The sequence below is a fragment of the Oryctolagus cuniculus genome, chromosome 5 (genome assembly GCF_051225735.1).
Source record: "Oryctolagus cuniculus isolate XC-2025 breed Fujian yellow rabbit chromosome 5, ASM5122573v1, whole genome shotgun sequence".
In the NCBI taxonomy this organism is placed as follows: Eukaryota; Metazoa; Chordata; class Mammalia; order Lagomorpha; family Leporidae; genus Oryctolagus; species Oryctolagus cuniculus.
In genome coordinates, this window is record NC_142871.1 from 71,958,179 (window position 1) to 71,973,114 (window position 14,936).

Consider the following 14,936-nt stretch of genomic DNA (forward strand, 5'->3'; position numbering starts at 1 on the left):
GTGGAGGTTGTATATTCCTTGAACATGATGCTCATGAGAGCCTAACTTCTAGGCAGCACACTGTCTTCTTTTCAGCTCCAGAAAATGACTTTGGAAAGAAGCTGGTGTGCGATCAAATGCAAGTCAGAAAAATACGTTGAGAGCTAGACTTACATTGGAACGTTGGGCTAGATTTACGGCACATCAAGTTTGTGTAGTATAGGTTAAAATAGCTTTTCCAAAGGTGTGGTTGCCTGGCTATCAAGCCCATAGATACTCATATATTAAAAACCAAATGTAGATTTATTGATTTATAAGGACAATAAGTGCCAAAATGACTGTATACTTTTGCTCACTGCTCAGAGTTTTATATATTTTTTGAAGATTCATTTATTTATGTGAAAGATAGAAATATAGAAAGAGGTAGAGACTGAGAGAGAGGTTGGTCTTCCATCTGCTGGTTCACTCTCCAAATGAGCTGATCTGAAGCCAGGAGCCAGCAGCTTTCTCTGGGTCTCCCACATGGATGCAAGAGCCCAAGCACCTGGGCCATCCTCTGCTGTTTTCCCAGGTGCACCAGTAGAGAGCTGGATCCGAAGTGGAGCAGCTGGGATTTGAACCGGTGCTCTTATGGGAATGCTGGTACTGCAGGCTGGGGCTTTAACCTACTGTGCTACAGTGCTGGCTCCCCAGTTTTATATTTGTATATACCAATCCATGTGTGAAGTCAAGTGATTTTTAATTTTTATTTATCTGAAAGGGAGACAGACAGAGATAGAGATCTCCTATCTGCTGATTTAACCCCCAAATGTCCTCAACAACTATGGCTGGGGGCCAGGCTTAAGCCAGGATCCAAGATCTGAAGCCAGCTCTCCCATGTGGGTGTCAAGGACCCCAATACTTTAGCAATCACCTGCTGCCTCCCAGTACTCCCTGGAGTAATAACAGATTAAGGAAGCAGACTAGATTAAGTATTTTAATGTGGGGAAACCAGAGAACACTCAGTTCATTGCCAAGGTGGAGGTAGAGGCAGAGGCAGAGGCAGAAGCAGAGGCAGAGGCAGAGCCCCAGATGTCTGGTTACTCCAAGTATTATCAACGGTGATGTGATTGATTAATCATAATCATGTGCAGCTTCATGAAAACAGGATTTCATGATGAAGGAGGCTAAACACAGTGAAACAGGGAACAATGGGGAGTTTTGGCGTTTACAGGAAGGACTTCTTTGGAAGCTGGGATTAAGAGAACAATCACAATGTGGAAGGGTCTTGAGGGGGACTGAATGTTAACTGGGGCAGACGTCCCACTTGCTGTTTACTGGAGCCCACAGCATTTCCTTAGCTGCTTCAGCATCATGTCAAATGACCTTTGCCACTGACATAACTCCACCCATCACCTCAGCAATCTGGCTAAGCATGCCTTCAGCAGAATTCAGGCCATGTGTTGGTCCCCAACAGGCTATGCACTCACCTAGTGAAGGAAACTCCTGTTTTGTGGAAGAAAAGAATGCAGAATTAGACATAAAACAGAATTAAGGGATAAAAAAGTAAAATAGAGCACATAAAATAAAACATTGAAAAGAAGAAAAGAAGATGACAATGACATTAACAATACAAATTTGTTGTAGTTTGCTTATCTTCTGGATGCTGCCAGGCTGATGAAACAAAACACCAAGAGAGTTCAAGAAATCTTGAACCGATGGCAACTCATGGACTACTATGCTTTTCTCTTTTAAAATTTATTTATTTATTTAAAGATTTATTTATTTATTTGAAAGTTGGAGTTACACAGAGAGAGAAGAGGCAGAGAGAGAGCTCTTCCATCCAATGGTTCACTCCCCAACTGGCTGCAATGGCTGGAACTACGCTGATCCGAAGCTAGGAGCCAGGAGCTTCTTCTGGGTCTCCCATGCAGGTACAGGGGCCCAAGGATTTGGGCCATCTTCTGCTGCTTTCCCAGGCCACAGCAGAGAGCAGGATTGGAAGTGGAGCAGCCAGGTCTTGAATTGGCGCCTATATGGATTGCCAGAGCTTCAGGCCAGGGCTTTAACCCACTGTACCACAGTGCCAGGTCCTAAAATTTATTATTTAAAAAATTAAATTAACATGAAATTCCTGTATGTTTTAGAGGGTACATGTAATATTTCATTAGGTCTACACTGTATAAACCAATCACACAGGCTGTTAGTCCTTCCATTTCCTTTACTTAAGATTATAGTTACTCTATCATTCTGTGGAACACCAGAACCCATCATCTTCACATGACTGTGTTTTGGTACCCCTATCCCCACAGTCCCTTCCCAGCATTCAGTAATTATTTTAGATTCATAGCAGACATGTGTGTGATATATAGATATCTATATATATATATATGACTATATATATATAGTCTTATCTATGTCTCTCTCTCTCTCTATATATATATATATATCACATTCTTTTTACCCACTCACCAGTGCATTTTTAAGTGTTTTTTTTTTAATTTTATTTAAAGTATACAAATTTCATGTGTTTCATGTACACAGATTCAGGAACATAGTGATACTTCTCACTCTACCCACCCTCCCGCCCATGCTCCCACCCTTCCTCCTCTTTCCTCTCCTAATCCCTCTTTTACTTTTTACAATGATCTACTTTCAGTTTATTTTATACTTATAAGTTTAACCCTACACTAAGAGTTCAACAAATAGTAATAAAAAAACAATGTTCAGGGCGGTAAACAATCATCAAACCTCAAAATGTCAATTTTACTCTTATACATTATGTTTCTGATGCTCTATTAGTTATCAAAGATCAGGGAAAACGTGGTATTTGTCTTTTTGGGACTGGTTTATTTCACTGAATACTATTCAGCTGTAAAAAAGAATGAAATCCTGTATTTTGCAACAAAATGGATGCAACTGGAAACCATTATACTTAGTGAAATAAGCCACTCACCCATTGATGGACACCCAGGTTGATTCCTTATCTTGGCTATTGTGAGTAGCACCACAGTGAACATAGAGGTGTAGATATCTCTTTTGTATGCTGATTGATAATTCCTTTTGGATATATGTCCCACACATGAGATGGCTATGTCATAGCTAGATTTATTTTTAGGTATTTTCTTTTAAAGATTTATTTCTTTATTTGAAAGGCAGAGTTACAGAGAGGCAGAGGCAGAGAGAGATCTTTCATCTGCTGGTTCTCTCCCCAAATAGCTGCAATGGCTAGAGCTGACCTGATCTGAAGCCAGGAGCCCGGAGCTTCTTCCGGGTCTCCCATGCAGGTGCAGGGGCCCAAGCACTTGGGCCATCTTCTACTGCTTTCCTAGACCATATAAGAGAGCTGGATTTGAAGAGGAGCAGCCAGGACTCGAACCAGTGCCCATATGGGATGTCGGCCGTAGAGGCTTTCCCAATTCGCCACAGCGCTGGCCCCTGTTTTTTTGAGGAATCTCCATGCTATTCTCTATAATGGCTGTACAGCCTCACCAGTACTTGTTGTTTTTTGCCATCTCATTGTGGTTTTTATTTGCATTTCCCTGATGATTAGTGATAATAAGCATTTTCTAATGTATTTGTTGACCATTTGTAGGTTTTTTTTGAAAAAAATGTCTATTTCAGATCTTTTGTCCATCTCTGAACTGCACTGTTTTTTTGTTGTTGAATTTTCTTAGTTCCTTATATAATCTGGGTAGTAATCCTTTCTCAGATGCATAGCTTGCAAATTTTTTCTCCCATTCTGTCAGTTGTCTCAATTCTGTAAAGTGTTTCCTTTGTTATATGGAAGCCTCTGAGTTTGTTATAATCTCATGTATCTTTTTTGCTTCTATTGCCTGTGCTTTTGGAGTCTTATCCAAGAAAATAACAAAAATTACTGCCTAGGCCAATGTTTTGAAATGTTTTCTGTTTTCTTCTACTAATTTCATAATTTCAGGTTTTGCATTTAGTTCCTTGATTGAAATAGTGATTTTTTTTTTGAAATGTTATTTTCATCTTACTTGAAAGGTAGAGCAAGAGAGAAAAAAACAGAGAAAGAGCTTTCATCTGCTGGTTCACTCCCCAAATACCTACAACTCCTAGGGCAGGATCAGGCTGAAAACAAGAGCTCCAGACTCCATCTGGGTCTTCCAGGTGTGTGGCAGGGGCCTACACACTAAACAAACCATAACCTGCTGCCTCCCAGGATGCATTAGCAGGAAGCTAGATCTGAAGTGGCAGGGCCAGGACTCAAACTGGTACTCCTATATGGGATGGCAACATTCCAAGCAGCTGCATAACTCACTGCACTACAATGCCTGGCCCACCTAGTGTGTTTTGAATATTTTTGACTGTGATCTGCCATGTGACAGATACTAGTGCTCATCAAAACATGTGTACTCTACCATCTCCTACATTTCTCAGCCTCCTTTACAGTTAAATCGGAGGGGTGTGTCTATTTTGGTCAATAAATCCATGAGAAGAAGTGATTGCATTATTTTTGTTTCAAGGCTCTTAACAGTGGTTAAAGCCATTTCAAGTCCCCTATGTTCTCTCTAGGATGACTTTTAACTTTGGGAGCAAAGAATATCAAGATAGAGTGAAAGATAGAAGCATATTAGATCCATGAAAACAACTGCCAAGGAAAGCAAGTAAACTTCATCAGACTTCATGGGAGAGACATGTGACACTTAAAACACTTTCTGTTAAGCTATGGAGATCAGGGCAGGCCTAGGGAGTTGTTACGATTTAGCCTAGTTTACTCATAAAGTCTAATTCATGTGGTAATAAATTCATTTGACCTAGTGTGTCTATATAAGCATGTATCTATATATCTGAATCAAAGGTTAAAATAATACTGATACCAGATATGACCCCCTAAAATATATGTAAATATGTGGCCCCTTAGAGTTCCCCAGAAGTCCCACCTGGGGTGCCATGTGATATCACCATGTGCTTATTAATAAACCTCCAATATTAACAAGCCCGAGAGGGTTCTTGCCTAATATTTAGAAAAGAATTCTAAATATTGCCATCAATAAATGTGGCAGCGTGGTACATTTTAGGCTTCTATTTAGTGTGAAAGGTGCATAGGAAAGTGAAGGCTTTAGTTCAGTTTAAGAAGGGAAAATCTGGAAACTAGGGTCGCATCCACACCAAACAGAGAGCAGGCCAAAAGCTACGTGCAGCAAGTGCTTTGAGCTGCTATCCACCGCTTATCACCGGCAGCAAAGCAGAGGCAGAGAGCCTTTTGGGATGCTCCTTGCCTTTTATATATTTCTCACGGGGGGGTGGCTTGTGGTTAGGTGGGCGCTCAGGTATGGCCAGGTAGGGCATGATGTCACACGTGGTGAGGGTATCAGGTAGGGTCTGAGGTCACACAGGGGTGTGGTGAAGGCGTGGTCTTCTGGCTCACAAACCTAATGGGTTTTAGCCTGTCTACTTCAATACCATTGCTATTTCTGACATATGTAATATTTTCCATTCTATTTCGTTTAGGAAAACAGTCATCACACACTATTTTACCACGCTACAATTGGTCTCCAATAGCACGTGAAACTACTGTCTTAGGAACACTGATCTGTTATGAACAACTTTCAGGTGTGTCCATTTAGAAAAATTATTAGAAATTTTATAATAAATTCAAAGTTACCATGATAATAGAAATGGAAAATACAGAAGCATGATATTTCATCTTGTAAAGTGACATTTTTCAGTACATTTCTTTTTGGAACATATATGTGCATACATGTAAATAGATATGTGCTTACATATTTTTAGATGTTTCCCAAACTGGTGATTCTTTGGAATTAAAACACTACTGCTGGCCGGCGCCGCGGCTCACTAGGCTAATCCTCTGCCTTGCAGCGCTGGCACACCGGGTTCTAGTCCTGGTCCGGGCAGCAGATTCTGTCCCTGTTGCCCCTCTTCCAGGCCAGCTCTCTGCTGTGGCCCGGGAGTGCAGTGGAGGATGGCCCAAGTGCTTGGGCCCTGCACCCCAAGGGAGATCAGGATGAGTACCTGGCTCCTGCCATCGGATCAGCGCGCCGGCTGCGGCGGCCATTGGAGGGTGAACCAAGGGCAAAGGAAGACCTTTCTCTCTCCCTCTCTCTCTCACTGTCCACTCTGCCTGTCCAAAAAAAAAAAAAAAGAATGCATTGCGGGTGCTGGCGCCCGCGGCTCACTTGGCTAATCCTCCGCCTGCAGCGCTGGCACCCTGGGTTCTAGTCCAGGTCGGGGGGCTGGATTCTGTCCTGGTTGCTTCTCTTCCTGTCCAGCTCTCTGCTGTGGCCCCGGAGTGCAGTGGAGGATGGCCCAGGTCCTTGGGCCCTGCACCTGCATGGGAGACCAGGAGGAAGCACACCTGGTTCCTGGCTTCGGATTGGTGCAGTGCGCCGGCTGTAGTGGCCATTTGGGAGGTGAACCAACGGAAAAGGAAGATCTTTCTCTCTGTCTCTCTCACTAACTCTGCCTGTAAACAAAACAAAACAAATAACACATTGTGGGGTAGGGCACACCAGTTTGCGTCCCAGCTACTCCACCTCCAATACTGTGCCTGGGAAAGCAGCAGGTGGCCCAGGTCCCTGGGCCCCTGCATCCACGTGGGAGAACTGAAAGAAGATTCTGGCACCTGCCTAGACATGGTGCAAGCCGCGGCCCTTGCAGCCACTTGAGTGAAGCAGGGTGGCAAGGCATCTCTTTGTCTCTGGAACTGCATTTTACATAAATAAACCGTTTGTCTGCTAGAAACTAAGAACGCTTGATAGATGGAGTCAAAATCATGATTCACTTCTCTTTCCAAGCGCAGGAAAAAGGGAAGTCAACAAATCGTGTACTTTGTTATAAAGTCATTATGTCTTTTTGGATACCTGAAAGATGGACCACAAAATTATAAACTGGGCGCTTGCTCCAAGATCTCTCCATTCAGCAAATCCAGCGAGAACAGAACACAAAGGTTGCGCGGGTTCCGAGCCGGAACCGGCACGAAACTCTCGCGAGAGCTTTCCGACCGACGCAAGCCCTCCCGAGGACTTGTTCCCGTCTGACGCCTCGCTTCCTCAACTACTGCAGGACGGGCCGGAACTTTTGTCTGTAGGAACGGGTTTACTGGTTGAGTGTTGCCAGCCGGCGTCAAAAAGAATAGGGATCCATCCTCTTCCTCTCGCCGTAGCCGCCGCTGAGCCAAGCTGAGCTGATCCGATCTAGGAGCGCGGTTACCGGACGGGCTGGGTCTATGGTCGCTCCGCGGGCCGCTCCGCCGGCTGGTGCTTTTTTATCAGGGCAAGCTGTGTTCCATGGCAGGGAACTTTTGGCAGAGCTCCCACTAGTAAGTGATCTTCCGCGTTCTCGGCCGGTGCTGGTTCTTAGGGGTTGGTGAGAACGGGGCCTGCAACTCCCCTCCGTGTGGATCCCGGCGCCGGTCCGCGGCGCCGGTGAGGTCCCAGTGGGAGGCGGCAGCAGCGGGAGTGAAGTGCGCTTGTCTGAGGCGACTCTCCTCCCAGGCTGCCGGCCGGGATTTGAGGGAGAAGGATCTGTGAGCGGGAAAGCTGGGGGAAGGAGGTTGAGTGGGAGAAGGAAGGTTCAGGACTTTGATTTGGATCTGGGATTAGCTAGTCGGGTAGCACGAGGTGTGCACAGGTAGGGGAAGTGTGAGGTCGGGACCGTGAGGCAGCCTGTTCGCAGAGTCGTGGCTTCCTTTTCTCCGGGGTTTCTTCAGGATATCGGCCTCGTGGTACTTTGCCATTTACCTTCTGTGTCGAGTGGGTTTGATATTAATCAGAGGATAGGCGGGAAGCAGGCTTATTTCTAGCTCGTGATCGGTTCCAGTAACTATGCCTAGGTGGAGTTTCATGTTCTAAAAATTTATCCATTTCCTTATCTGTGTCTTACATTTTATCTTAAAACTGCATTTCTCATTGATTGTAATGAGTAAATTTGTGTTCTGTCAGCGACCACGAGCGTGTTAGAGTGATACAAAAACTTTGTCCCTAAATACGTTTGTTTAAGCAGACGGGAAGGTGCGTGTTAGACCTACTTGAACATTGACTAGGCTTTCCTTTGTAGTGCAAAAATGAACTGAGCTTGATAAAGGTATCTTAGTGTAAATTTTTCATTCTAAGAGCATTAGTAAATGTATCTTACGTTTTGTTTCTGTGAATAGAATCGGTTTTTATTCATTTTTTAACCATTTGCATAAGAAAAACAATGGGCTTGTTAACTTTCAGAAAAGCCTTTTCTTGTTGTACAGTCGATCTATGAAGTGCTGTAGAGGCTTTCCTCCCTTTCATATTTTTGTTTTACATTGTTGTCACTGAAATATTTTCTTGGGCAAAGTTAAAGTTTACAAACGGTAAATAGTGGAGAAGAGATTCTGTTTGAAAGAAGCTGAGAGAATTTACAGGTAGCTAGCTGTTGATTGTCACTTCTTCAACTTAAAAAGATAGTGCTCCCCTTCCTCTTTTTTAAGGTGAAAAATCCTTTTTTAAAAAGTGCTTTTATTTACTGTTGGCATTATAAAAAAGTTATCCTTTCACTTTTTTTTATTAAAGGTTTATTTATTTATTTGAAAGAGTCACACAGAGAGAGAAGGAGAGGCAGAGACAGAGATAAGTCTTCCATCTGGTTCACTCCCCAGTTGGCTGCAACAGCCGGAGCTGTGCCAATCCGAAGCCAGAAGCCAGGAGCTTCTTCTGGGTCTCCCACATGGGTGCCAGGGGCTCAAGAACTTGGGCCATCCTCCACTGCTTTCCCAGGCCATAGTAGAGAGCTGGATCGGAAGGGGAGCAGCCAGGACTTGAACTTGTGCCCCTATGGGATGCTGGCACTGCAGGCGGCAGCTTTACCCACTATGCCACAGTGCCAGCCTCAATCTTTCACTTTTTTTTTTTTTTTTTTTTTTTTGCCAGGCAGAGTTAGACAGTGAGAGAGAGACAGAGAGAGAGTTATAGACAGTTCCTTCCTTTGGTTCACTCCCCTAATGGCTGCTACGGCCAGTGCTGCACCGATCCGAAGCCAGGAGCCGGGTACTTCCTCCTGGTCTCCCATGCGGGTGCAGGAACCCAAGGACTTGGGCCATCCTCCACTGCACTTGCGGGCCACAGCAGAGAGCTGGACTGGAAGAGGAGCCACCAGGACTGGTACCCAGCGCCCCAACCGGAATTAGAACCCGGGGTGCCGGCACCGCAGGCAGAGATTAGCCAAGTGAGCCATGGCGCCGGCCAATCTTTCACTTTCTGAATACAAAATTAAACATGCTTTTTAAAAATTGTCTTTGCCTCCCATTTAAAAGAGTCTTGGTTGTCTTATTCTTATACCTTGAGAATCATGGAATGTCAGATTTTTGAAGGGTAATGAGCAAGAAAAATAATAAACAAGATTATAAAAGGCCGTCGTTTTAGGTGAATTTAATGAACAAGGGGGCAGAAGTTCTGTTTCAAGCCTCTTAAGATGAACTTTTTCGGCCGACGCCACAGCTCACTTGGCGAATCCTCCGCTTGGGGTGCCGGATTCTGTGCCGGATGCTCCTTTTGGAGTCCAGCTCTCTGCTGTGGCCCGGGAAGGCAGTGGAGGATGGCCCAAGTCCTTGGGCCCTGCACCCACATGGGAGACCAGGAGGAAGCACCTGGCTCCTGGCTTTGAATTGGCGCAGCGCGCCGGCGGCCATTTGTGGGGTGAACCAATGGAAAAGGAAGACTTTTCTCTCTCTCTCACTGTCTAACTCTGCCTATCAAAAAAAAAAAAAAAAAAGATGAACTTTCTCACATCATTTCTGAACTCAGCATGCCATTTTTTTTCTACTAGCATATGAAATAATAGTGCATCTTACATATAATCTTAAATTTGGTGAAAGGTAGCAGTCTTCTTGATTTATCTCTCACACAAAGTGCTTATTAGGAAACCCTTAAATATTTATTTGTGAAGTTTAAAAACAAAATGATTGTTGAGATGTAATTTAAGAGCAAATCACAATATACTTGTATTTGAGAATGTTGAAGTAGGACAAAACTTGTTCTTTGGCCAAAATTCAGTAAAACTAGAAGGGCAGTAAATATTTGATGGTTGACTGAACAAATTAATGGGTAGGTAACAAAAATAAAAATTATAGGGCCAGTGTTGTGGCATAGCAGGTGAAGCCACCACCTGCAACACTGGCATCCCATATGGGCACCACTTCTAGTCCCGGATACTCCACTTCAATCCAATTCCTTGCAAATGCTCGTGGAGAAGCAGTGGAAGATGGCCCAAGACCTTGGGTCCCTGTACCAATGTGGAAGACCTGGATGGAGTTCCAGGCTCCTGGCATCAGCCTGGTCCAGCCCTGGGCCATTGTGGTCATTTGAAGAGTGAATCAGCAGATGGAAGATCTGTCTCTCCAGCCCTCCCTCTCTCTAGTCTGCCTTTCAAGTAAATAGATGAATCTTTTAAAAAATTTATAAAACCAACTTATTATATCAAAGAGAAAAAATACAATTACATTGTACCTAGAAAATCAGATCTATATAATTGGGATATAGCCAAAACTGAATTTATTAGAAAATCATTGTCTTGAATAACTCAGAAGAAATAAAAATAAATTAAATATTAATGCTATATTAAAAATGAAACAAATTTATGGAAATTGAAAGAAACACAATAAAGTAATACTGATTTTGATGTATTAAAGGAAAAAATTATAAGAGCCGGTTATTTCTGAGAAAACAAAAAATAATACACTAAACTAATTAAATCAAGGAAGATAAGATAATACAAAAATATATAAAAATCAGGAATTTGGAAAGCTAGTAAACCCAGAGTAACTCTTGGGGCATCTCCTTGGCAATAAATATGAAAGCCAAAACAAATTAAGAAAATTACCAGAGAGCTCCTTGAAAAATGCTTGAGTCTCACATTATTTCGTGGGTAAATTCCTGTTAGCTTTTAAGAGGATCTGCTATTGAAATTGTTCCAGTTCATAAATAAAGAAGAAACATTTCCAGTTCCTTTTTTTAAGATTTTATTTATTTATTTGAGAGGTAGAATTATAGACAGAGAAAGGGAGAAATATTGGCATTAGCTCATGGAGTTAAATATCTTAAGACACATGAATTATTAATAGGAATGGAAATTGGTATAACTTTTCCGGAATGCAAACTGACAGTGTATATCAAAGTTACCATGACAACTTACCCATTAGTTTTACTTCTAGGAAATTGTATTGAATTTATTATTACTTTTTATTTATTTGAGAGGTAGAGTTACAGAGAGAGAGAAAGGTCTTCCATCCACTGGCCACAATGGCCAGAGTTCAGGAGCCAGGAGCTTCTTTCAGGTGTCACACGTAGGTGCAGGGGCCATCTTCTACTACTTTCCCAGATCATAGCAGAGAGCTTAAGCAGAAGAGGAGCAGCAGGACTAGAACTGGTGCCCATATGGGATGCTGGCTTTAGTCTACTATGCCACAGTGCGAGCCCCTTAAATATATTATTAATCAAATATGCAAGGATCAGTTACAAGGATGTTCATTGCATTATTTGTGGTAGTAAAAAAAAAATGATAACCTACATCCCAATCAATAGGGATCGGCTAAATAATGATCCATCCTTAACACTGTGCAGCTTATTTAAGAGGATGCTGAAAAACAAGTTAAGTGCTTTAAAGACATAACAAAACAGGTTGCAAAATAGTGTTTAAATTTTTTTTATCATATAAGTTTCAAATCTGACTAAAAATACTGTACTTAACTAGGCAAGAGAAGGAGTCTATCTGTGTAAAATTGTGAAGCAGCTTTTAACATGATTGGAATTTATAGTAGGGAAACTACCCTAGTTACTCAGGGACAATTGAGAAAAGATAACACTTCATTAAGTCTAAAAGCACCATCATTGGTGCCAAATAATTCCATCATAAGCTTACATCACTAATAAAGAATAAACATGTTGGCAGTTAGGGGTGGGCTTTGTGGCCCTGTGGGTTAAACCTCAGCTTGGGGTGCCTGCATCCCATATTGGAGTGCCAATTCAAGTCCTAGCTGCTCTGGTTTCAATCCAGCTTCCTACTAAGGTACCTGGGAAGGAGCACATTATGGCCTCAGTGCTTGGGTTTCTGTCACCCGCTGGAGACTGGGATGGAATTCTTGGCTTCTGGCTTTGACCTGCCCTACCCTTCTGTTGTAGCCATTTGGGGAGTGAATGAATAGATGGAAGATCTCTCTCACTCTCTCTCTCTGCCACTCTGCTTTATATTAAATAAATAAATAAAATTTTCTATAAAAACATGCTGCCAAGTAAATGATAAAGCATAACTGATCGTAAGATACATCTTGATATCAGAGACTTAGAATCAATGAAATACAAAACAGAGAGGAGGAAGAAGGAAAAGATTTGTGTGGAATTTTTTTCTGGACAAATTTGCATTATTAATAAGATATTTATTTAATTTGAAAGACAAGTTGCTCTCCTGTCTGCTGGCCTACTTCCCAAATATCTACAACAGCTGGGGCTGAGCCTGGCTGAAGCCAAGAGTCAGAAACCCAAGCTGGATATCCCACACAGGTGGTGGTGACCCAGCAATCATCCATCACTGCTGCTTACCAGGAAGCTGGAATTAGGAGTGGAGATGGGATTGAAACCCAGGCTCTCTGATAATGGGATGCTGGTGTCCCAACCAGCAGCTTAACCAGTTGTCCAAATGCCCACCCCAATAATTCTTACTGGTAATTCACATTTTAAGAAATATGAGAGATATTATCTTTTGAGGTTACTCCATCTCTTTGTACCTCTTAAAGTAACAAGGTGCTTTTTTTGGTGTGTTTTCTGTGATTTTGCTTTACATGTCTTCTTTAATATCTCTACTTCTTCCTAGTTTGCAGTGGATTTTGGATAAACAAGATCTGTTGAAGGAGCGCCAAAAGGACTTAAAATTTCTCTCAGAAGAAGAATATTGGAAATTACAAATATTTTTTACAAATGGTAAACATTATTTTAATTGGTTGAAATTGTGTAGGTAGTTACCCCTGAATGAGAATGTTTTTGTAAGGTAATTTCATGGTTATGGTCCATACTTAAATTTTTTATTTGTACATAAATCTTTTTATGACTTATATTCATCTTTTTAGTGATTTAAATGAAGTGTCTTGTGCATCTTACATGTCAGAGGCACTCGAGGCAATTTAAAATGTTAACTGATCTCCTAGGCCTCAGTAATGGATTATTACTGTTTTCAAAAAGTTTTAAAATTTTATTTTCATTTTTATTTGAGAGATGCAGACAGGCAGACAGATCTTTCATCTGTTGGTTCACTCCCCAGATGCATGCAACAACCAGGTCTAGGCCAGGCTGAAACCTGGAGCTCACAACTCAGTCCAGATCTCCTATGTGGGTGGCAGGAAGCTATGTACTCAATCCATCATCTACTGCTGCCCAGGGTGCTTCATCAGCATGAAACTAAATTAGAAGTGAGGAGCTGGGACCTGAATCAGGCATGTGGGCATCCCAAGCGGTGTCTTAACTTTGCATAGGCCCACTCCCTATCATTCGTTATCAAACTCAGTTTAAGCTTGGCTAAAGCAAAGTACTTGGAGAGTAAATAATTCTTTAGTTGAATATTATATAGTGGTCTCTCCTATCTTAGAACTAGCTTTGTAGGAAAGGGGATTTGGAGTTGAAAGACCTTTACACTGACAGGTGCTATAGCTTTGTCTCATGATCTTTGTCTCAGTTCACTTTTCTGTAAACCTACCTCACTGTTTTGAGGATTCATTATGGGTTTTTTTTTTTTTTGATAAATTGTATAAAGTAGTAGCTAGAATGAGTTTTATAGTTTATTGAACATTTTCTTTTTATATTTATTGTAAAGATAATATGAAAAGCATTAAAATATTTACAAGATAGAAGGGAAGTATCTATCATTCAGTCTCCTTAATATAAGAATATATTTTGTTTTGGGCAATTTCTTTTCCTCTCTTTTTGTTCATTATGCTTATATATGTATTTTTGTATAAATTTGCAAATCCTTGCACTAAACCACTGAGAGCCAAATGGAGCTTTATAGCATGTGTAGGTTTTTTCCCTTTGTTAAAAATGAGTATAGTCATGTTCAAGATTAATAATGATACCAGAAGATATACTTAAAATTTTACTATTTCCCTTTTAGTTATCCAAGCATTAGGTGAGCATCTTAAATTAAGACAACAAGTTATTGCCACTGCTACGGTCTATTTCAAGAGATTCTATGCCAGGTAGGACTGTTTTATTTTGGGAATATACTAGATGTCTTAAAAACTCTTATTTAATGTTGATGAATCGTGTGTGCGGTAGAGTTAACTTGATATTTTTTCTTTAGTGTGTTTTTCAATGAGTGACACTTAACTTTGTTTTATGATATTTTTAGGTATTCTCTGAAAAGTATAGATCCTGTATTAATGGCTCCTACATGTGTGTTTTTGGCATCCAAAGTAGAGGTATAAAACAATTTTCTGATTTTCATCAATATTGGTTAATCTGCCCCAGTTGTCACATTACTTATTTAAAGATAGTAGTAGATGATAATTTAAGCAAAATACAAAAATGACACAAAAATCAAAGAAATACATACATAAATTTGTGTATTTATTTTTTAAGGGCTTATATGGCTCTTAACAGAGTACCAAGTGCTTTTGTAAATCTTTTTACAAGTATTAACTGACTTAATCCTCATAAAAAATGGAATATGTGATAGTAGAGTTCCTACTTTATAAATGAAGGAACTGAGGCACAAAGAGATTAAGAACTTGCCTGTATTTGTACAACTGGTAAGTCGCAGAGCTAGTATTTTGAACTGTGAGAGTCTAGTTCCTACTCCTATTTTCTTATTTTTTTTTTCTGCAGCCTTTAAGATTTTTAATTGTTTTGTACAAGTAGAATTCAATAAATGCCCTAGCTTGTTTCCTATAACCTAAGAGTGTCTCTCCTTCGCATATGCTTATTGCTACTGTCTTCCCTCCTTTCCTTGTGGTGATTGGCTGCCTACCAAACCATCAGGAA

The 14,936-nt window shown here is 41.2% G+C and overlaps 1 protein-coding gene and 1 long non-coding RNA gene across 10 annotated transcripts in view; one reads left to right on the forward strand and one right to left on the reverse strand.

Annotated features, from left to right (window-relative positions):
- Window positions 1–1,700: 1,700 nt before the first annotated feature.
- LOC138849629 (uncharacterized) lies at window positions 1,701–6,943 on the reverse strand. Its single transcript, XR_011388603.2, has 2 exons — window positions 6,807–6,943; window positions 1,701–2,051 (listed from the first exon to the last, which is right to left on the reverse strand). It is a non-coding gene; the product is annotated as an uncharacterized LOC138849629 (long non-coding RNA).
- A 158-nt stretch (window positions 6,944–7,101) lies between these two features.
- The window catches only part of CCNC (cyclin C), a 32,558-nt gene continuing 24,723 nt past the window's right edge, over window positions 7,102–14,936 (forward strand). For all 9 annotated transcript variants that reach the window (XR_016233834.1, XR_016233832.1, XR_016233830.1 and 6 more), the window contains exons 1-4: window positions 7,102–7,264; window positions 12,778–12,884; window positions 14,068–14,152; window positions 14,305–14,374. Coding sequence is in view for 4 of the 9 variants with exons in the window: in XM_017345299.4 (XP_017200788.1) it covers window positions 7,233–7,264; window positions 12,778–12,884; window positions 14,068–14,152; window positions 14,305–14,374 (294 nt within the window). In the remaining 5 variants the exon portion in view is untranslated. The remainder of the gene's footprint in view (window positions 7,265–12,777; window positions 12,885–14,067; window positions 14,153–14,304; window positions 14,375–14,936) is intronic.